Raw genomic sequence first — 22822 nt, forward strand, 5'->3', positions numbered from 1 at the left:
ATATGTAGAACATTCTACCCAACAATAGATAACATATTCTTCTCAAGTGCACGTGGAGCATTCTCCAGGATAGATCTTTATTAGACCACAAGACAAGTCTCAATAAATTTATAACATTGAAATCATACAGAATATCTTCTTTGACCACAGTGGAATGAAACTAGATCACAACAACAGTGAGGGATAAGAAATTCAAAGGTGGGTGGGCTTTAGGGAGCGTGGAGGGAGAATAGTCTGAAAACAAACACAGAAAGCAAAGATGATTCATATCCCACCTCCAGGCCTAGGGGTCTGGGGGAAATAGTCACCAGTTGACTGGTTTATAGTGAAAGTGGTGTTCCTAGGGAGTGCTAGGCTCTGTTGAAGCATAAAGGTGAAGGGAACATTTAGTGAGAGGTTCAGGAAATAGGGGGTTTTGCTGAGGATGGATGATGAATTCCAGAGGATTCCATGGACGGTTTTCAGGAATGCTGTTAGGTGGGATAGGACAGAATAGGGATTGTGCAGAATAGTATGAGGATCAGAGTACGGGAGTTGACTTTTGCCCTGAGAGTTGGAGGCTTCTTATGGTGACCCATTTAAACAGAGATAATGGGAATAATGAGAGTATTCCTGGTGGGTGCAAGTCAGGTAGTGAGCTTTTGTGGGTTTACTTTGAAACCTTGGCTACCATTTATTTTTCTGGGAAAATATTTTGCTACTAAATGACCATTTAAAAACATTTAAACTTGTTAAAGTTGAAGACTTAACTATTGTTAAGTTGAAAATTACAGTGAAACGATACTTTTTTGTATGATATCTATTAGTTGGGTTAGCTTCATATGTTATGTGCATAACACCTATCAAAATGTGGGGAAAGCCTTACTTTTTTAAAAGATCTCATTTTCAGTATTTTGTAGAAGCAGAACTTAATGTATTGTCACTGTTTGCTTTTTATTTGCATTTTGCCATTTAGTAATTGCCAGTTGTCCTCACTTTACTCTTCTATTCATCTAACCCTAAGCAGTTTAAAAATTAGGGAAGCCTTCTTCATAGCATTCATAGATCCTTCTGTTTCTGTGTAGAGTCCATAGGGCTAGCCTGGAATTGGCTGTTCCTTGTTTTGAAATGTTGATTTATCTGTGTGTAATAAGTATAGACACTTGTTTTGAAGGGGAAATCAGCTGACAAGCAGATATACTTAGCACAAAACCCAGGAAGTAAAAGAATAGGGAGAAAAGTGTAAAGCAGATACAGATGGTTCTGTACTTCCAAATTTGTCAGTCTTGTCTACCAGCATCTCCACTGAGAAGTACTTGAAAGAGCAAGAAAACACACATATAAACAGAAATCCAAAGTAAATATTATGCAGTATAAAATCTTATTCAAGTTTCAGATTTTAGTCAAATATTAGCATGTATTGTAAAATGTGTCCATTTTTGAAACTGCTTTCCTTGTGTTCATCAGGTGTTCCAATGTGAAAGGGACGTTCCCATAATTATCTTTGCCCTAAATTCAGATATTGTTTATGACCAGGAAGAGCAGCAAAATTTATTGTTGACCTAGAGTTATTTGATCTGATTGTTCTTAATTATTGATAGATAAAGGATATGATTTTAGTTGTACTTTATGCACTAAATAGAAATTTTTCTTTTGTTTTTCAAGGAACCAAATGGAGAGACTCCTTCATCTTTATACAGAGTTGCAGCAGTACTTCTACAGTTTAATCTTATTGATTTAGATGATCTATATGTACATGTAAGTTAAGTGGGCTGCTAAGAATATTATCCATCCCAGGGGTGGGGAAGAGGAGTAGGCAGCCATATAGCACTCCAGGGTTGGTTCTAGACTCTCAAGTCTTAATTTTTGAAGCCCTAATGCATTATTGCTTTGTGTTTACTTTATAAAGTGAATGAATTTAGTTCTTTGACAAACTTTGGAAATCCAGTATCTTGTCACTGTTTACAGAGTTCAAGGTTTGCTTTGGAGTTAAAGTTGTTAATTATGACCAAGGAGAGAGAGGCCAAGTTCTAATCAGTGTGATTTTAGACTTCTTTTTATACACAAATTATGGAAAATATGGGATTACCTAGATAGTTCTTCCTTCTCCCCCAAATATTAATTTTAGGCATTCAGGATGAATGGGAAGTTTTTGTGTACTTTTTCCCTTCTGTTTTTACTGGATAATAAATAACTAGTATTGTGCTTTTATTGCTGGATCAAGGATATAAGGGAGTGTGTATGTGATTGTGATTGATGACCTTTAGTTTAGCAACAGTGTAGCTTGTCAGTTTGAAAACACTACGTTTGTAGTATAAAAATTCCTGTTTTCTTAGGTTGTGCATTAGGATATCTGAGAACATAAACCTTAATGTCCAAAGCTGACATCATCTTCACTGCCTTTGGAATCACTAATTTCCTTGCCTGTCATTACATATGGTGGTTACAGAGTTTAATAAAACTTGATCACTATCTTGGAAGCAGTCATAGTCTAGAAAGGGAGAAAACATTTTAATTCCAGGTATTCACAAAATGCTCTGAGGGCTCAGAATAGATAGTGACCATCTCTGTGTTGGGGGGACTTTGGAAGGCTTTTTCACACTACTCATGTTGAACTCGGAGCTTGATAGATTAGTAGATGTTGGCCAGGCTTAAAAGGTGGGGAGCTTTGTAGGTAGAATTAACTGAATGTAAAGGCAGGAGGTTTGAAAAGGCTTCATTATCACCTTAGAGGAATATCAGGAAGCTCAGAGTGGTTAGAGCCTAGAGTGGTATGTAGGGGAAATGAAGATGGAGAAGGTTTGGGCTAAACTGTGAAGGACTGTTAAGTGCCATAGTAAAGAGTTTGGATTTCTTTCTTGTTGGGAGTAGGGAGCCATTCATTCAAGATTTCGAGTAGAGAAGGGATGTACAAACTGAGAACATGCAAAATTGGTCAGCATTTGAGAAGACATAGATACGAGTTTATAGGCAAGTGTAGGCTTGCAGGACAAATGGAAAGTACAAAGAATGATGTTAGATTTATTACTGATATTTTTGAGTTTAACAATAAATGCAAGCAGATTTAAGTGTTCCTTTTAAGATGACAAGGATTATCAGATGGGGTTAAAAATCAGTTTATTGTTTACATGAGACGTCTAAAACCTATGGACAAAGAAAGGTTGGAAGTAAAAGCGTGAGAAAAATATACCAGGGGAATTATTATTGTTAAACCAAGTATACTTTTTGGCAAAAAGGGCCAGTCACTTCATAATGGTAAAGTTTTGTTCACTAGGAAGATATAATTGTTGTAACTTTATATGCATCTAATAACATTCTCAAAATACACAAAACTAGAAATTGAGAGAACTGTGATTAGAAACTTACAGTTAACTCATTGTAATGGGAGATTTTTAGAGGCAGTTGCAGTAGTCTAGGTAAAAGATGAGGGCCTATGGTAGACATGTAAGTAAAGCAGTAATGGGTTTGATTGCCAGTGGAGAGAATAAAGAATGAGAAAATCTCACTTACCTCCTTGCATTAGTCCACAGTGAGTTTTCTCCTGCTCCCCCTTTTTGACTAATGGGATAAAGTCTGTAATATGTAGTTTAATATTTCACTGTATCTCTTTTTATTATTTACTGATTGTTTACTTTGCATTAGACTTAGCTACTGAAATAGATTATATATTTCTAGGGGTAGGAGTGCTTCTTTTATAGCTCACCATGGTGCCTAGCAGAAGCTATTAAATAATGGTTTGTTGGCTGTATTTTTCTGCGTGTCTGGGTTATCCTATGAAATGTCTACATTAACCATCTTCCACTCATATAAGATGGCTGTACTTAAGATACTTGATCCTTTTTTCTTAATGGAGGCCCGATTATCCATATTACTTTTTCTTTTGTAGTAAACTAGAAACTAGTTTGTGACTTAAGTCATATAGGTATCTAGAAAATGAAAAGTGAGATGTCAAGCTGTGCATAATTTTTTAACTTGAAATTTTTCATTTAGAGGAATCAAATTTACCCCTTTATGTAAATCAATAGTTTACCTTTTCCAAATTGGATTCGTATGTAGTACTTATATTTAATTTGGAGTTTGGCCTTAAGAGGGGAAATCTGATTTTTTTAATGGAACAAGTATACATTTTCTTGGGCAAACTAATAAATTCAATAGTAAGCATCATTCTTGTAGTATTACATTAATTTAGGACCTCTAACAGACAGAAGAGATGAAACTTTGAACTGTTCCCTGATTTTAAAAGGTGTACAAAATTCAGGTACTTAACCCTGTAAGGTTATAGGAAAATAATGGAGAGAAACTTATTTAGAAGAGAAATTATGATCATGAATAGACCAGGCTTCTTATTTACAGTTTTATCAATTGAGGGGACATAGTGTTTGCTTTTTATATGTGCAAATAGTATTAGCTGTTTTATGAAATTTAATGAACCATTTTTAGCTTCTACCAGCTGATAATTGCATTATGGATGAACACAAACGAGAAATTGTGGAAGCTAAGCAAATTGTTAGAAAACTTACAATGGTTGTATTGTCTTCTGATAAAATTGACGAACGAGAGAAAGAAAAGGAAAAAGAAGAGGAGAAAGTGGAGAAGGTATGTAATTTATTCTAGTAACATTGTCTTCTAGATTTAGAATTATGTAATTTAACTTGTAATGGTTAATCAGTTTATAGAAGATTAATTTCTTAATTTTGATTGTAGTGAAATCTGGTTTTTGGAATACTAATTTGCAAAGGTGCTTTTGGTTTTAATCTGATTGGCATTGCCCTGAAAGAGGCTGCTATGTTTTTTCTTACATAAATTTCAAAGTATATTCTAAATAAAACCACAAATGTGTTGACTATATGCGTACTCTGCATACTAATGTCTTTTAAATTCTAAAGGGATTCTCAAAGATGAAGGAATTCTAGTTCTCTGTGGCACACTAAAACATTAAATAGAACCTAATTTAATTCCAAGTCTATAAACTGTCATGCTGTGTCTGCTAAATGAAAAAGCAGATCCTGTGCTCCTCACCCTCCTCCCCAGTAGCTAAAAATCCTGCTTGTACTTTCAGGAAAATACTATTGCATTTCCTGTGAATGACAGCTGTTGTTGACATAACATTGTTGTGTTTTTTAGCTTAATTTTTTAAATGAAAAAATACAAAGATTTATTGGTGTCTGTTCTGAGTATCTTTGCTGTAATTGTTCTTTTTTAGCCACCTGACAACCAGAAACTTGGTTTGTTGGAAGCCTTGTTAAAGATTGGTGATTGGCAGCATGCACAGAACATTATGGATCAGATGCCTCCATACTATGCAGCTTCACATAAGCTAATAGCTCTTGCTATTTGCAAGCTTATTCATATAACTATTGAGCCTCTCTATCGAAGGTATGTTACTGTGCTTTACTAACCATTGAGGTAGAAATAGTTTAGGACTACCAGAGAAAATCTGCATATTTATCTTGTCTCCTCAAACCAAGCATATATTTCAGTATGTTTTATCAGATTAGTATGTTTTATCAGAAGATAAGAACTATTCACAGAGCACATCAGTCTAGCAGGTATTAACCAGTGACTTATCTCCTCTATCATCTAGACCAGGTGTTACAGAATGTGTGATGCAATGTAGTTCAAAAACTGTAGGTTAGACTTCTAGGTTGGGTTTGCTCCATTCAGAGTGAAAACTCCATTCTTCTGTTTTTCATTTTTCTTCCTCTCTTGGGGGGCAGAGAATTCCTAAGGTTTTTACTTAGTGTAATTCTCCTCTGTCCTGGGTTGAGTGGCTCTGAGTGAGGACTTTGCCTCTCTGCTTGCCTCATCTCTTCTGGCATATAGGCTGCTGTTCTGGAAATTGCTAGTGCAGCCTCTCTCATCATCCCTAGTTACTGTGTCAACCAGTCCTCTAGCCCTCAGCCTACTTGCAGGATACTTAGAAGCAGTATTGGCAGCAGCTCTGGCTTCAGCCCCACAGATCAGAGCCTGCCTCAAAAGCCCCAGCCTTGTGACTCGTGCATAGCTGCTGGCTGCTGCCTTCAGTGCCACCTGGGCTGTGGACCATGAAGGCTTCTTCTCAGAGAGTGACCCCTGTGACTCCACAGCGGGACACCTGCTCAGCAGGTGAGAACTCTGGGCATGCTTTCCTTTTTAGTGTGACACCCTCTTTCATTATGCTGCTCACTTTCCCTACCACCACCTACCTCATACTCAGTCTAGGTAGTGGAACCCAGATTGAGAAATGTTTATTGACTTGAATCAGTGTTGTTATATCCATATTTTTCTGTTTCATCTTTCAGTGTCTCTGAGGTCCATCTCTTGTTCCCCATTCCCATATCCAAATTCCTGATACTGACCAAATTTAACTAAAAACAAATTCATATGATGTGTGTTAAATGTTACTTGGAATCTGCATTTCTCACATTTCCTTTTCTTACGGGCTTAATTTGAAAGAGTCTCCTCTGAGCTCTGATTTTTTTGAAATGAGTATTGTTTTTGTCTTTTTCTACCAGTTAAATTATCTGGTATAATGAAGTTAGGCACAGTTGGAATATAGAAAGCAAATATGAGAAAGAAAAGTTTTACTTACTGATTAATATGACTGTGTTAACTTAAAGTGGGGTATTGTATAGTATACATATAAAGTTTTCTTCTTTTTGTAGAGTTGGCGTTCCTAAAGGTGCTAAAGGCTCACCTGTTAATGCTTTACAAAATAAGAGAGCACCAAAACAAGCAGAAAGCTTTGAAGATTTGAGGAGAGATGTCTTCAATATGTTCTGTTACCTTGGTCCTCACCTTTCTCATGATCCCATTTTATTCGCGAAAGTGGTGCGCATAGGCAAGTCATTTATGAAGGAGGTTAGTAAGATTTTTTTCTTCCAAGCAGAAAACTAAATTTTGGAATGAAAATGTTCTGAGTATATTTGTGTTTATGTGTATCTCTAGAAATAAAAAGAAAGTGAACTTAAAATGTTATGTTGAATAAGGTTTGAGGAAAGTCAATTATGTCCTAACTATTTATATATAAAATTTAAATCCAGCCAGATTAGTCACATCCCCCAAATAGGGAAAAGTGCTTTGGACAAGTGATTGCTTTTTGAATCCTCTTATAATTAGTAATTAATTCAACATTCTTTCCCCTTGCTGTTCTTCTGCTCAGTTATTTTCTTGGCTGCAGATTTGAATCATTGCTGTTATTTGTGTGAAGTCCCTTCAACCCATCCTCCTATTGAGGATCCATCCATCCATCCATCCATCCATCCATTTATTTATTTATTTATGTAAACTCTTTATTGAAATAAAACATAATACAGAAGTACACAAACCATAATTGTACAGCTCAGTGACTTTTTCCAAACTAAACACCCATGTGTCCACCACTCAGATCAAGAAATAGAAAAGTACTGGCACCCCGGAGTTTTCCTTGTATGTCCTAGTCATTACCCCAGGGGTAACTGTTTATGTTATTTTTTTGCTTTTAAAATCAGATTTGAGTTAAAATTTACATACAGTAAACTTCACCCATTTTAATTGTACAGTTTGGTGAGTTTTGACAAATGTACACAGCTGTGTGTCCACCATCACGCTCAGGTTATAGAATATTTTCATCATCCCGGCAAGTTCCCTCTTGTCCCTTTGCCATCAGTTCCTTCCCTTCATTGCTAGTTCCTGGCAACCACTGGTAGGCTTTCTGTCACTATGGTTTTGCTTTTTCTAGAATTTCATGTAAATGGAATTGTATAGAATGTACTCTTTTCTGTCTGGTTTCTTCCACTTAATGCTTTTGAGATTTCATCTCAGTTGTTGCACGTGTTAGTAGTTCCTTTATTTCATTATGTAGATGTAACACAGTTATCCATTTGCCAGCTGATGGGCATTTGGGTTGTTTCTAGTTGGGGGCTATTATAAATAAAGCTGCTGTGGATATTCTTGTACAAGTCTTTTTCGGGAGGGGGCATATGTTTTTGTTTCCCCAGGAATGGGATTGCTGGGCCATATGGGTAAGTGTATGTTTAACTTTTTGTCAAACTTTTCCAACCTGTGTATTCCATTTTTCATTCCTGGGAGCAATGTATATGACTTTCAAGTGTTCCACATCCTCACCAACACTTGGTGTTGTCAGTCTTTTGAATTTTAGTCTCTTGTGCTTTTAATTTACATTTCCCTGATGATCTGTGATGTTGAGCATCTTTTCATGCCCTTAATTGCCATTTGTAATCATCTTTATTGAAATGTCTATTTAAATCTCTTGCCCATTTTAAATTCAGTTCTTTGTCTTTTATTCTCAGTCTGATTTGCCTTGTCATTTTGTTTACTGTCTTGAAAACCAAAAATTTAAAATTTTGATTAATTCCAATTTAACAGCAATTTTCTTTCATAGTTTGCTCTTTGTATTCTAAGAGATCTTTGCCTAACTAAGGTCTTAAAGCTGAAAAGAATACATAATTTCTTTTCAATTGTAAAACAACCAGAAGAATCTAGAAATTGTTATAAGCACAAATGCAGTTGTCTCCAGTGTTTGGTGATTGCATCTAATTTTAATTTTTGACAACAGTGACTGCGTAGAAAATTTAACAGCGGTTGTATATTAATCCCTTGTCACCTGAAATATTTGATTTGGCTTTTAATACTTAGCTGGTAGATTTTTTTTAATGTTCACAAATTCATATTGTGTAAAGGTACTCTAAAGAAATCTGCTAAGTAGTTTATTACTATATATAACATTTATTATATAGCATATATTCATATAAAAAGGAAGTAGAACAGTATTTCATTACCTTGATCCTTATAGTCTGAAAAGGATGAGTCATGTTAACTAGTGCCTATTCAAAGAACAAAGGGTTCTGTCTTTCCCAGAGCATCATACTGGGAAGAATGTGAAGTCAGTTTGTCCCATTACTAGTGATGTTAACACTGATCACTTGGTTAACGTGATGGCTCCCAGGTTTCTCCAGAGTACAGTTATTCTTTTTCCTTTTATTGTTAATATGTATCCTGGGGGGAGATACTGTGAGACAATGTAAATAGCCTCTTTCTCATTTTACTTCTACCCACTATTGCTATATTCTTTTTTCATTGAAAATCTTAATGTTCAGATATCTTGTTTGAAATTCTTTTTTTTTTTTGGCTACAAGTATCATAAACTTGGAAGCAGGAGACCAAACATCTAACTTGTGAAGTCCCATACATAGATATATGTATAAACATATACAATATTGTTATCAAGATACACATGTGCTAGAGCTGTCATCCTTCCACTCCGCCATCTCCATTGCAGCCCTCCTATATCTCCGTTCTATCACAGTTGTATTTGGTGCTTGCCCCTAACTCCAGTCTCTATTTTTACAGAGGTAAAGGGCAGAAGGGAAGCGAAAAATGTTTATTTTGGTCACAGTTTGGGAAGAAATCTGTCTTCTCTCATTGCTAAGTTTGTGGTAGGAAAAGTGAATCTTTCCAATGATCTCACATAGAATTTTGGTTCTTTTTTTTTTTTTTTTACCCCAAAAATATTTCACTGTAATAAATCATTTGTGACGTGTTTCTAGGCTTAGGCTTTTGTTCCAAGCTAGGAATTTAACCAGATTTATAAGATTGCTTCTGAAGGGGGAATGTGACCTTAGTTCCAAATAATGTATTTAAAATTAACAAATCTTTAACAGATCTCTCATTTATAAGTTTTTGGTTGCTTATTATATAAATTATGCATATTTAAAAAAACAGCTTATATACTTATGCCAGGTATCACTTAACAGAATAGTCTTCCAGCCTACAGTTACTTGTAATGATTTATCTCTCTGTGTGTCTGTGTATGTATTTCTTAGACTTGAGGTATGTAGTATAGGACTGTCTAGTAAAATTTTGTATCGAGCAGTTTTACCAAATTCATTGATGCGTTCTAGTAGGTTTCTGGTAGCGTCTTTCGAATTTTCTATGTGTGGTATGTCATCTACAAACAGTGACAGATTACTTCTTCTTTCCAGCTTGGGTTCCTTTTATTTATTTTTCTTCTCTGACTTCTGTGGCTAAGACTTCCAAAACTATGTTGAATAAAAGTAGCAAGAGTAGACGTCCTTGTCTTGTTCCTGATCTTAGAGGGAATGCTTTCATTATGATGTTAGCTGTGGGTTTGTCATAAATGGCCTTTATTATGTTGAGATATGTTCCCTCTATGCCCACTTTCTGAAGAGTTTTTATTGTAAATGGATGTTGAATTTTATCAAAAGCTTTTTCTTCATCTATTGAGATGGTAATATAATGTTTATTTTTCAGTTTGTTAATGTGATGTATCACATTGGTTGATTTGTGGATCTTAAAAAATCCTTGTTTCCCTGGAATAAATCCCACTTGATCCTTTTAATGTGTTGTTGAAGTCGATTTGCTAGTATTTTATTGAGGATTTTTACATTCATGTTCATCAGTGATATTGGGCTGTAATTTTCTTTTCTTTTGATATTTTGGTATCAGGGTGATGGTGGCCTCATAGAATGAGTTTGGAAGTGTTCCTTCCTCTGCAATTTTTTGGAATAGTTCCTCAAGGCTAGGCATTAACTGTTCCCGAAATGTTTGGTAGAATTCACCTGTGAAGCCATCTGGTCCTGGACTTTTGTTTGTTGGGAGTTTTAAAATTACTGAATCGAGGGAGGGTGTAGCTCAAATGGTAGAGTGCGTACTTAGCATGCACAAGGTCCCGAGTTCAATCCCCAGCACCTCCATTTAAAGAAAAAAGCTAATAATAAATTTAAAAAGTAAATTACTGACTCAGTTTCAGTACTGGTAATTGGTCTGTTCATATTTTCTGTTTCTTCCTGGCTGAGTCTTGGGAGATTATACTTTTCTAAGAATTTGTCCATTTCTTCTAGCTTGTCCATTTTATTGGTGTATAGTTGCTCATAGTAGTCTGTTATGAGCCTATGTATTTCTGTGATGTTGGTTATAACTTCTCCCTTTTCCTTTCTGATTTTACTTATTTGGGCTCTCTTCCTTTTATTCTTTTTGTTTGTTTTTTACACATGTTTATTATTTTTAATGAATAAATATTTTATAACTTTCATTTTAAATATTAATATATGTATAAACCCACATAAGCAGAAGGTCTTGAGACAAAAAAGACTGAGAACTGCTCCTTCCAGCAGATGTCCAGCATCCACGAACATTACTGCTAATAGGCATGACCACTTAGTTCCTTGGCACACTCAATGTATATTTCATTTTAACTATGATTCAATGGATCATTTGTAAAAAAAAGCTCCTTAAACTTATTTTCAGGCAAGGGGATTTAATCTGACAGTGAAATACTGAAGTCTAACCAGTTTTAGTTAAAAATCTAAGATACAAAGCATGTTTTCCTGGGTGACAAAATATGACAAATAATCCTTTAATATATAAACACGCTGACTGATATATGGAATAGAAAACCATACTTTACAGGATGCATTAAAAAATATTCATTAGTAATATGACAACACAAGCATTAGGTTCTCAGTGAGTGATGGCAAACAACCGGCCCACTCCAAATGTCAGCTAAGAACAAATCCCTAATTTCTGAAAGAAAATAAAATAGGGGATGAACTGGGTTTTCTAGAGAAAAAATAATTTTTAAAAGTTTTTACGTTTCAAAAATGCTGAAATGTGGGTAGGCAGATTGATACTGACATTATACTAAGCTACACAAATTTATTCTTAATGAAAATACATCCCAGATACTGTTGCCAAATTAATATTTGAGTGTATCTTAACATTACAGAATGCAAATTGGGAATACTTTGAAGGTTTACGCATAGCTGTGGTGAAAGCAGTTCCTTCCAGTGTTTTGATTGTATATCAGATATAAAAAAATTATACTGATGTTTTTGACTTGCCATGTACAATTTTTTTTAATGTATTGCTATTTAAAAAAATCTGAGACAGCTAACATTTAAATAAATCACTGCTGCTTGGGAATAATGTTTGAATGAAAGATGCTGTGAACCTATTTGCTAATGTATACCCTATTAAGATTTTAAATGATATAGTTATTTAATATATCTTATGTTGAATAATTGGTATTTGAAAATATGTGTATTTTTCTGGGTAGCTTTCTGGAAAAAGTTCACAGAATACAGTTTCCAGTCATAGTTTAAGTTCCTAACTTGCACTTATTTAAAAATCTTCTTATCAGGAGGGAGCTGAATAGTGCCAAGCCCAGCAAATCTGACTTTCCCCCATTTTGGTTTGCATGTCCACTTACAATCATTTCTCTGGAAACTTTCCACTTAGTGTATCAAAAACCAATGTCATGAAAGTTCTTTAAAAGGTTCAGCAATTTTTTTGAGTCTCTGAATGATTACAGCATTCTGCAAATCTGCTTCTTCCAGTGTGAGTGTTTCATCTAGCAATTTGAGAAAAGGAAGAGCTGTTGTCAGGGAAAAGGGAGGACTTCTTTGAGATCCTTGGTATTTTTCAATGAAGTCTTTGATGTGGCTTATCCTATGAGAAATGTTAAATTTCTGGACAATCCTTTTCCCATTGGCTAACCAGATCTGTATATTACTGATGGGTTCCAGATTGTTTAGTGGAACAGTAGACAACTTATTTTTATTCTCTACTTCATTACTCTTTGCTTTAGAAACAATTTTTGGTGTGGCACTTCCCAGTCTGTGACTCTGTCCTGAGAAGGGCTGGAACACAGGCTTCGTTGACATACATACTTCATTTTTCTTATCTTCAACTTCAATATCCACCTCCTCTTTATCAAAGACTCCCTGTAATTCTAAAGGTAATTCCCCTTTTTTTGATGGAGTTCAGAAACTGCTGACTTGCACCATCAGAATAACTTCTGAAATCATCATTGACTATGAATCCATTTTTCCATAATTTTATGCTTACATCTACCTGTTTCTTTTGTTCAGTGGGGGTCAAACATTTGGCACCAACCTTCTGAGCTTCCTCAGAAAGGCTGTCAACAAAATACAATTTTTTTTTTGTCGATTATCACTAAGATGTTGGTGGTCAGATCCTGTTTCACAAACCCATTCTTCTTTTCTACCTTCAAGATTATCTACTTCTTTCATTCTCTTCTGCCTTACTCTGGGTGCGGACGCTGGAGGGGGCCGCGCAGCGCCATCGCCTCGTGGCCTCATCCTCAAATCGCTATGGGGCCGCGGGCGCCTCCACCGCCGGGCTGGAGCCCCTCAGAGGAGGAGCACCGCCACCTCCACACCCTCTCAGGCTTGGCCTCTTCCTTTTATTCTTGATGAGTCTGGCTAACGGTTTATCAATTCTGTTTATCTTTTCAAAGAACCAGTGTTTTAGTTTCATTGATCTTTTCTGTTGTATTTTAGCCCCTATTTCATTTATTTCTGCTCTCATCTTTAAGATTTTTTTCCCTTTTGCTACTAACTTTGGGTTTTGTTTTTCTCTAGTTGCTTTAGGTATAAAGGTTAGGTTGTTTATTTGAGATTTTTCTTGTTACCTGAGGTAAGCATGTGTTGCTGTAAATTTCCCTCATAGAATTGCTTTTGCCTCATTCCATAGGTTTTCGGATTGTCGTGTTTTTGTTTTCATTTGTCTTTAGGTATTTTTTGATTTCGTCAGTGATCCATTGGTTGTTTTACAGCATGTTGTTTAGCCTCCATGTGTTTGTGTTTTAAGAGTGAAGTCTCTATTTTTGCTAGTCCTGTGGAGCTCCTGCAGTCAAGCCCCGCTGGCCTTCAAAGCGAAATGCTCTGGGGCTCCTCTTCCCAGTGCCAGACCCCCAGGCTGAAGACCTGACATGGGGCCCAGAATTCTCACTGCTTTGGGAGAACCTCTGTAATATAAATATTCTCCAGTTTGTAGGTTGCCCACCCAGGGGGTATAGGATTTTATTACATCACAAGTCCACCTATCTTACCCGTCTTGTTGTGTTATGTCTTTGGCTGTAGAAAATCTTTTCTGGTGGGTTCCAGTCTTTTTCATCAGTAGTTGTCCTTTAGTTAGCAGTGATTTTGGTATACTTGTGAGAGGAGGTAAGCTTAAAGTCCTTCTACTCCACCATTTTGGTCCTGAGCTTTTCTTGTTTTATCCAGTTCATTCTTCATACTATTTTCTATGACTGGGCAGAAACTTGTGGAAAATCTGTCTCTGACCTTTGTCTTCTACTTTCTCCCAGGCTAAGTTCATTTGTCTGTTACATGCTTTTTGGGGGACTATTTATATTTCCATAGTAGCTAGTGTTTCTCTTTATCTTAACATGAACAGCTCTGCTCAACTTCTTTCTAATATAGTGTGACTGAATCCTCCCACCCTTCCCACCTTATTTATGACCAGTCCTTCTACCTGCCAAGCTATGGTTTGAGTATTGGGTTCTCTTTTCACATTCTTGTCTGTAGTCTAGAGTAGAGGAGTGAATGAGCTTGGTGAGGCTGAGTATAACCCTCATTTAGGGGACTTCTGCTTTCTCTTCTGAGATCCTATTACCCATCCTATACTAGGCATGCCCAGCCAAGTGGATATCTAACTCCCTTGGCCTTTGATTCCCTCATCCATCTGAGCCCAGTTCCTTTGAGAGAAAGCAAGCCTTGGCAGCTGGTTCTCCCTTTGACAGAGTCCTGTTGGGCTTCTACTCACAAGGGCTTTTCCTCAGGCTGCTTTCTTTGCAGGCCGTGTTGCCTAAAGGATTTTGGCAATTTACCTTCCTTGCTCAGTACTACTTCTGGGGATTGAGTTAAAGGCCAGAGTACATACCACACAGTGTGTAGTACAGAATCTTGTGTGTATGTGTGTGTGTACATATGTGTTTATCCCCTTGAAGTTAATAGTGTAGTTTCCTCTTTTCTTCCTTGGTTGGTGGTGAATTTGGGGCATTAAAAAAACAGGAAAACATTGTTCATTGCATTAGGGATTGAGGGAGAGAAATTCTGTTTAAACTTCACTCTGTCATCTTAATTCATTTGTCTGGCTAGTCTCTTTATATGGCTATTTCTTATGTTGACCTTTGGTAAAAAGCCAGAGTGCTCTAAATTGAGTCACAGGTAAAGCTTAGAGAAACCTAAAGTTAAAAAGGGTCAGAATATACTTTAGATTGGGTATTAGATGATATTAGGAATAGTTGTGATAATGGTAATGTGGAAGAATGTCCTTATTCTTAGGAGATGCATACTGAATTATTTTGAGATGAAGTGTCATGTCTTCAATTTTTTTGGTCAAAAAAAAAGAATGTCAGTTGTTGAATCTACAAGGTAGTTATATCGGTGTTTATGGGTAGTATGCTATCCATTCAACTTTTATGTAAACCTCAAATTTTTGATAAAAATTTGGGTTGCTAGGGAGAGAATGTATTTTAGACCATTGATTCTGAAACTCTAATTTATGAACCAGCTACTTTAGAATTTTGGCTTTTTTTTTTTTGGTCAGTTAGACGAGGGAGAGTCTGTGATCCTGCTTCACTTTATTTGTTTCTTTTCAAAATTTAAGATCTAGCCTGGTTGTGTAGATTATAGAGCTCAAAATTAATATTCCTTTGGGATGAAAGTACAGGGTTCAAGTACAGTGAAGTTACACCATACCTGTACTTAGTTTATGTGAGTGTGGCCAGACTTGTTCCATCAAAATACTCTGTGTATGCCTAGGAGTAAGGGTGAAATTGGAGAAATTTTTTCTTTCATTTTGGTTCAGTTTCTCAGGTCTCTTAGAGCATGTCTCACTTCATTCAGTTAGTCTATTATTTAAACTAATGTGTTTTCATGTGATATGGCCCCTAAATGCAAGCCAGTCACTATCTTATTTTCATATGTTCATGAAACAGTGTTCACTTAATAGTGATTTCTCCTAATACTAGACAAGGAAAACACAGTCTTGAGTTGGACTTAAATGAAAGATAACATATATATGTACTTGATAGATGATTTAAGGAACTTTTTAGGGTAATTGTGAATGTATGTAATTTTCACTTTATGTATTGACTTTGGAACCTAACTTGAGCACAGATTCTTCATTTAAGCCTGTCCCCCAGAGTAATTAAAACATTAGCAATTGATTGTTAGGTTAACTAGTTTCATCAGGATGAGCTGCTAGCTACTTGCTAGTTATGTGACCTTAAGTTGGTCACTTATCTAATTCAGAGACAGGTGGTAATAATATTTGCCTTATCTAGCTCCTGGGGTTGCAATAAGGATCAAATGACATTAATTAGATACTAATAGGTATTCAATTTTAGAGTGTTAAAAAAATACTTGTCATGAATTCCTAAGTTATCACTTATGTGAGTTATTACTACACTGGCTTTTGATGATTTGTTTTAAAGTATTAATATACTTTAATCTGTTTCTGTCTTTAAATATAAGATGCCACTTTAAAGTAGCAGCTTCATTTCCCTCAAGAGCAGACTTGGTTTTATATAGGAATGCCTTTAGCTTCTTTATATGGTAGTGATAGTCAAATTTTTTTCCTCTTTTATTGTTGAAATTTGTTATACATTAGTAACAAATACATCAAGGAATTTTTATCAAGTAAAGGAAATTTTGTTGCTGGGGTTTTGTGAGTGAACTAGTCAAGGGTAGTTATGGACATGTCTCCATTTTTAAGTAGAAACAAAATTTTTAAAATATTTTAGACAGTCAGAACCTTGCATTGTAATTCTTACTGTCTATAAATAGAAACAGACACTGCTATCATTGGTGCCACTTGTTAAGCTTCCCTATGTACGTTTGCTATTATGAGACTTATACAAAGCAAATGAAGAATTCTAGAGTTGGAGACCAAGTTTCATCTACAGCACCCTTGCTGTTTAATGAGCCTTGAGCAGGGAAGAACTGTTAGGATGTTTATATTTGCACTTGTATTATCCCTATATAATTGGTTTGAACTCAGGGCACTTTAGCTATTATTGAATATATTCATGTGATAATTCTAATCAAGGTGTAGAATCATAGTTAAGGTAATAAATTACAAATAGGATTTTAATTCTTCCCATTAGCTGTGCTTTTTACCTAAGAGGTATATAAACATACAAGGATAGGCAGATATTCAGTCTATTAATAGGCAAATGTAGGCTCTGTGCAGACTGTAATTTTAAAAAGTACATTTTATATGAGAAAGAAAAGTAGAAATTTTAGTATAGAACACATGCATGCTTTAAACAACTGATTCAACCCCTATACCTCCTCTCAAAGGCTGTTTCCTGAAATTGAACCTCATTGTTCATTTTCTTAAAAAGAAAAAAGTTCGAAGTTCGTAAAAGAGGTATCATTTAAGAATATTTGTGAAAATGCTCACCTCTTGGAGGTTTGGCCATTTGTCTATGCAGGGCATAGCAGATGCTATCAGATCCTACGCTTATTCCTTTGGCTGGCTCTTAGGCCAGGTCCTTACCATTTCAGTGTGTGCTGGCACAATTTTCAACTGCTGGCACTTGTATCTCTTTTTCTGAGGGCTTTTCTGGCCCTTAGGAGCCTGCACAGGTAGTACAGGAATTTGTAGCCTGGAATTGCTGGGGAACTGACTTGCCTTGTCCCCTCTCCTGAGCTCTCAACCAATGAAAAGACAGGAGTAGGTTTATAACTACCTTGTCCTCAAATGGGATAACTCTAAGATGTATTTCTACACAGACCCTTAGAGTCTCCAGTGGCATTAAGCTTTGGCTACCCACAGGAACAATTTCCTACTGGTGGTTCCTAAAATTATTTCCCAAATAAACTGTGCCTGCACTTGAATAGAGTCTGCTTCTGGAGGAATCTAAACTGAAACACAAGGGCATATTACATTAAATTCCGTATGAAAACCTTAATTTGCCTTAAAGATAGATTTACAGGACAATTTTCCGTTTTACAAAAAACTATTATGAGCTCCTTTTATAAAGAGAATTCATTTAAACAAACCACATACTCATTAAGTGCATTGAAAATACTCATTTTTTACATACAGCTTGTTAGAACCCTGCTTGTGTAAAAACAAAGCACACTTTTATAACATGACCAGTGTTTTAACCATAGTAATTCCTTTTGGGGTAGTGAATTTTAGGAAGTTGAGCATAGCTATTTAGCAGGTTGTTTTGTTTGATATATTTTAATATTTAAGCCACTTCCGCAAGTTGTTTATTGTAATTTGAATGCTACCCATGTGGTAGTTAGGGAGACCACATACTTTATTGTCTAAACCAGAACTCTCAAGATCGAAAGGTTGTGCTGTTATTTACCCTGGGATAAAAGGTGTGTGTAGGTGACCATATTACTTGTTCTTTGGCATCTTAGTACAGATTTGTATTAACTAAAAATGAACTATGGTGGAAGGTAGTACTTTTCATTTATTATCTCTTCCTGTGTTTTCATAAATGATACAGTATCAAAGTTGAGGTGATTTCTAAGTGTTTCACAAAGTCTTTTAAGTTTCTGACTGAAAGATAAAAAGGCTTTGAACCAAAACATTGAAAGTCGATTCATGTGTCTCTTCTCCAGGCTGTAAACTCAGGTTCCTGTAACTTTTAACACAGGTTATATTTTCCAGTCTCTAAGTTATTTTGATCTTATTTAGATTCTTTATAGCAAAAATATTTTCCTCATAGAGTAGTTTTAAGACATGAATGTGAAATTCTTAGCCTATTATATGGCCCATAGCGTGTACTCAATAAATGTTAGTTAATAAGAACAAGAAAAATAGGTGAAAATAAATGCCATAATTCTTAGATGTAGCTTCAGGTTCCAATCCAATCTAGTCACAAGGCTTAAATATTTTTCTTTTCTGAGATAAAGTATAGTCTAAAGCAGCATTTGGAATGTTCATGGGTTAGAGGTACTAAAAATAGCACACTAATAACTAAAAAGTAATTTATCTAGTTATATCTACAGCTTTTCACAGCCTTAATTTCTCGATTCCCCAAAAGCCCCCTCTTGATGGACACCCACCCTTTTGTGCTCAGTAGTGTTATGCTTGCCATCATTTATAACTGATGGCATGGCTAGACATAATTGTGAGTGCTCAGTTTTATTCAGACTTAAAAAATCCAGTTCCTAACAGTACATTGATAAGTGTAGTCTTGATCTTAAAGAGATCCTCAAAGTTAGGAACTCTGTCCTGTTCATCTTTGAATTCCCAGTGCCTGGCACATAGTGAATGAATGAATGAATGAATGTCTTTTGTCCCTCCCCTTCTTTTCTTCCTCCTAGTTTTGCCTGGCAATTCAATAAAACTTTGAGTATTCTACTGTGGGAATGGAGAGTTTTATATGTGCTCTGAGTTAAAAAGCAAATTAAATTAAACTAAAAGAAAAAGAAAGCATCGAGGGAGGCAAATGTGTCTTTATATCTTACCAAGCAAAAGGAAATACTTTTACCTGCATGTTCCTCTTGATTTATTTTTTGTTCATCTTAGTTACAATTAGCCTTTGATAGAAAGGTTTTTTACTGCTCTTCTAGATCCATTGTGCTTTCCATATTTGTTTTCTCTTCTTCAAATTTTCCTGCTTATGAAATCTAGAGAATTGACATATAGACATTAGAAATTAATATAAGTTTCTAGTAAGGGAATTGGGATGGCTTAGTAACTAGAAAATGTTTTATTTGTATGGAGAAAACGATGTGTAGCTTTATTAGGTTTGTTTGAATCACAGTATTACCGGGAAAGGACTTAACTGCCTTTATTCCCAGCTCATATAGTTCTTCCAATTATGACATACCCTATTTCTTATTTCATACCTAATATGCCACCAGAATTACCCACCTCCCCCAAACAAAACAAAACCAATCTAGTTTGTTTTCTGCCAGGCCACTCTATAACCTGACTCCTTATTTGCTGACTAGGATATATGTTGACTTAATTGTTTCTGTGAAAGGGAACCCTATCTTCTTAACCTACAAATTAAAAAAATAGTGATTGTGTGTGTTTTCCCATCAAGGTAACATGGCAGTCCCTGAATTAGTCTTATGTGAAAATGTTGCACAGAAGTTAGACTTCCCTGTGGTAATATCCATTAAATTACTCAAGCATGAAAACATACATGCACAAAATACTCTTATCTACCAAGAAAATAAGAAGCCTGCTAGCTGCATATTATCTTTTCCCCTTCTCACACTTGGTATTCAGCTAAATCCTTTCCAGAAATCTAGATTGTCCTTGACTATTAGTGCTTCAATTGTCCTTTTGGCTTTTGCACACTCCCCCAACGCTCTACCTGCCTACACACACATAAATGTTACAATTTCATTTTGAATGAATAGACAACGTTGTCAAACATGGCACTTCGGCAGCCCACCTGCAAATCACTGATAAAATAATGACCCAGTTTTTTTTCATTCAGTCTGTCCAAGTTAGGCAGTGGTTTGCTCTTTGTCAGCAATGTTATTGATATTTTGGACTTATTTCTTAGTGAAGGCTTAAATAGTGATGAATTAAAACATAGCTTTAAGTTTCTTTAATTTTTGTTGTTGTTGCTTTAATGTTAGATTTTTACTAATTTTGTAGAGGGAAAACTAGAACATCTGGATAGAAAAATGCAGATGCATTATTACAAAATTGTGCTGCTACAGTTTTATAATAAATACTCAGATCAGTTTTAGGATGCTTTGGTTTGTGATAATGAAGTTGAGAAAAGATTTGGCTTATAAAACTGATATTTAAAATTCATGAATGTCACACATTATTTGTAGGTTAGAGATATAGATGAAAATTTAAAATGTTAATTGGTAATACTGGCTATATTTAAAATCTACGTGTGTGTAAAAAGTAAGGAAATAATTCACAGCCGTGTGCAAGTTAGTTTTTTTCAAATTTAGAAACTAAATTGTGACAGCATAATCTTAACGTTTTTGCATTTTATTTATAGTTTTTTTTAAATTTTAGTTTCAGTCTGATGGAAGCAAACAAGAAGATAAAGAGAAAACGGTAAGAGACTAGAAAAATCCAGTGTGTCCAGTGTTTGTCTAGGTACAATATACTGCAGATTTTACTGTGAACAAGCTTTAACCACCTGTGTGAATAATGATTTTATACTCTACGTGCTAAATACGGCTTTTGGCATATCATACAAAGTATCTTTTAAGATTGACAGCCTCCTGTTTTGGAGGATTACCATGTTGAGAAAGGAAAAGGGATAAAAGCCACTCTTTCTTGCAACCTCTTTCCTTCCCTTGCCTCATTTGCTTTCTTATATGGAGAAACACAAATAACCATTGTGAGAAATACAGTGATAGTATGGGGAATTAGAGATGGTGTGCTATGAAATCAAGGAATTGCAGTTTTTCCAAGGCTTACATAAAGTTTTCTGGGGGTGGGAGGGATTAAAATGGACCTCTTACTGAAATTATTATTCCTCTCTTCTTCTTAGGAAGTTATCCTTAGCTGTTTGCTTAGCATTACTGACCAGGTATTACTTCCATCTCTTTCTTTGATGGACTGCAATGCTTGTATGTCTGAGGAACTGTGGGGAATGTTTAAAACATTTCCATATCAGCATAGGTAAATACATAATATTTTTGTATTTTTAACTATTGTTCTAGTGCATTAACCTCTAAGTGTTTGACTTTTCCTAATTCTTCATCTCATCGTTTTTAAAGATATCGCCTGTATGGCCAGTGGAAGAATGAAACTTACAACAGTCACCCACTTTTAGTAAAAGTTAAAGCTCAAACAATAGACAGAGCCAAATATATCATGAAGTAAGTTTTAATTTATTTTTCTTCTTATTAATCTAAAATATATCTGGATTTAATTTACTTTCTTTCAACCAGCTTATGTCTGAGCCTCAATTTTGAGGAAGCCCAGGAGTGTTTGCTAATGGTATAGGTGATTATATACTGCAGATAGAATGACTATTTATTTTTGTGATTTTTAGCTCATTTTGACTACCAAGTTAGTTTTTGTAGTTGTCATGTTTGCATAGCTATAAATCCTAATAAAAATTCTCTATAATGCATCATATTATAGGATTTTACAGGTTGAGTGTTTTTTTTTGTTTGTTTTTAAAGGGGAGCCTACTGTGGCCTTTGCTCAGTTTGCATAATACATTCTATGGCTTGTACAAGGCTGTTAAAGTTCTAGGAATTTCTTCTACTGAAAGTTATAATAAAGTTTTTTTTTTTCTTTTTGGAAACTCTAGTAGAATTATGCAGAACCATCTCCATAGGGAGTCAACTTTTGAAAAATTTCAATTTTTTATTTTCATGTCATTAAAAACATAAGAGTGATATTATCCTACTTCCTGGTAAACTGCTTGAAGTTTAATTATGAAAATTATATACTTCAGATTAGTATAGGTTTAGATACTGGATACACCGCTGTATTGCAAAGATTTTCAGCAAGGCTGTTTATTGGCATTTTTTTTTACATTCATGCAGTGATATGATTGTTCTAACCAGAAGTAGTGTGTTCTCTAGTTTAACTAGATTTAACAGTAGGCAGTGATACTTTTCTTTGCCTAGTGATACTGTCCCAGGTCACTGTCTACCAGTGAAACAGGTGTGTGAACAGTCACAATCTGGTTTAATAGGTGCTGTTATACAGTATGTATAAAGTTCTATGGGAGGATAGAGAAGGGGATGAATTATTTCACCCCATGGAAGTTAGGGAAGGCATGGAAAGAGATAATATTAGAACCGATCCTTCCTAGAGAGTTCTAGTCTTAAGAATTCCTCAAATAGGGTTTCTTGCTTAAAAGCAACTAATATTTATGGAGACATTACTATGTGTGCCGGGCACTAAACTGAGTGCTTTATGTGGATTATTTAATATTATTAAATCTCTTGAATCTGTCTTTTCCACTCTCTACCACCACTAAACTTAGTTCTTTTATCTGGAGTATTATAATGCCTTATGTTATTCTCTTTCTTCAAAATCCTTTGGTGATTAACGATTGCTTGCAGGTTATATGTCAAACTGTACGACATGGTGATGAAAGAGAACCTCCATGATCTGT

At 35.4% G+C, this 22822-nt stretch overlaps 1 protein-coding gene and 1 pseudogene across 11 annotated transcripts in view; one reads left to right on the forward strand and one right to left on the reverse strand.

Annotated features, from left to right (window-relative positions):
- Nucleotides 1-22822, forward strand: part of THOC2 (THO complex subunit 2) — a 99936-nt gene that overhangs the window by 40108 nt on the left and 37006 nt on the right. For all 11 annotated transcript variants that reach the window (XR_004134437.2, XM_031445165.2, XM_064482774.1 and 8 more), the window contains exons 9-15: nt 1645-1737; nt 4420-4575; nt 5183-5355; nt 6624-6819; nt 20752-20793; nt 21236-21366; nt 21465-21566. Coding sequence is in view for 10 of the 11 variants with exons in the window: in XM_031445165.2 (XP_031301025.1) it covers nt 1645-1737; nt 4420-4575; nt 5183-5355; nt 6624-6819; nt 20752-20793; nt 21236-21366; nt 21465-21566 (893 nt within the window). In the remaining variant the exon portion in view is untranslated. The remainder of the gene's footprint in view (nt 1-1644; nt 1738-4419; nt 4576-5182; nt 5356-6623; nt 6820-20751; nt 20794-21235; nt 21367-21464; nt 21567-22822) is intronic.
- LOC116150697 (UBX domain-containing protein 2A-like) lies at nt 12234-13021 on the reverse strand (annotated as a pseudogene).

This window comes from Camelus dromedarius, chromosome X (genome assembly GCF_036321535.1).
Source record: "Camelus dromedarius isolate mCamDro1 chromosome X, mCamDro1.pat, whole genome shotgun sequence".
In the NCBI taxonomy this organism is placed as follows: Eukaryota; Metazoa; Chordata; class Mammalia; order Artiodactyla; family Camelidae; genus Camelus; species Camelus dromedarius.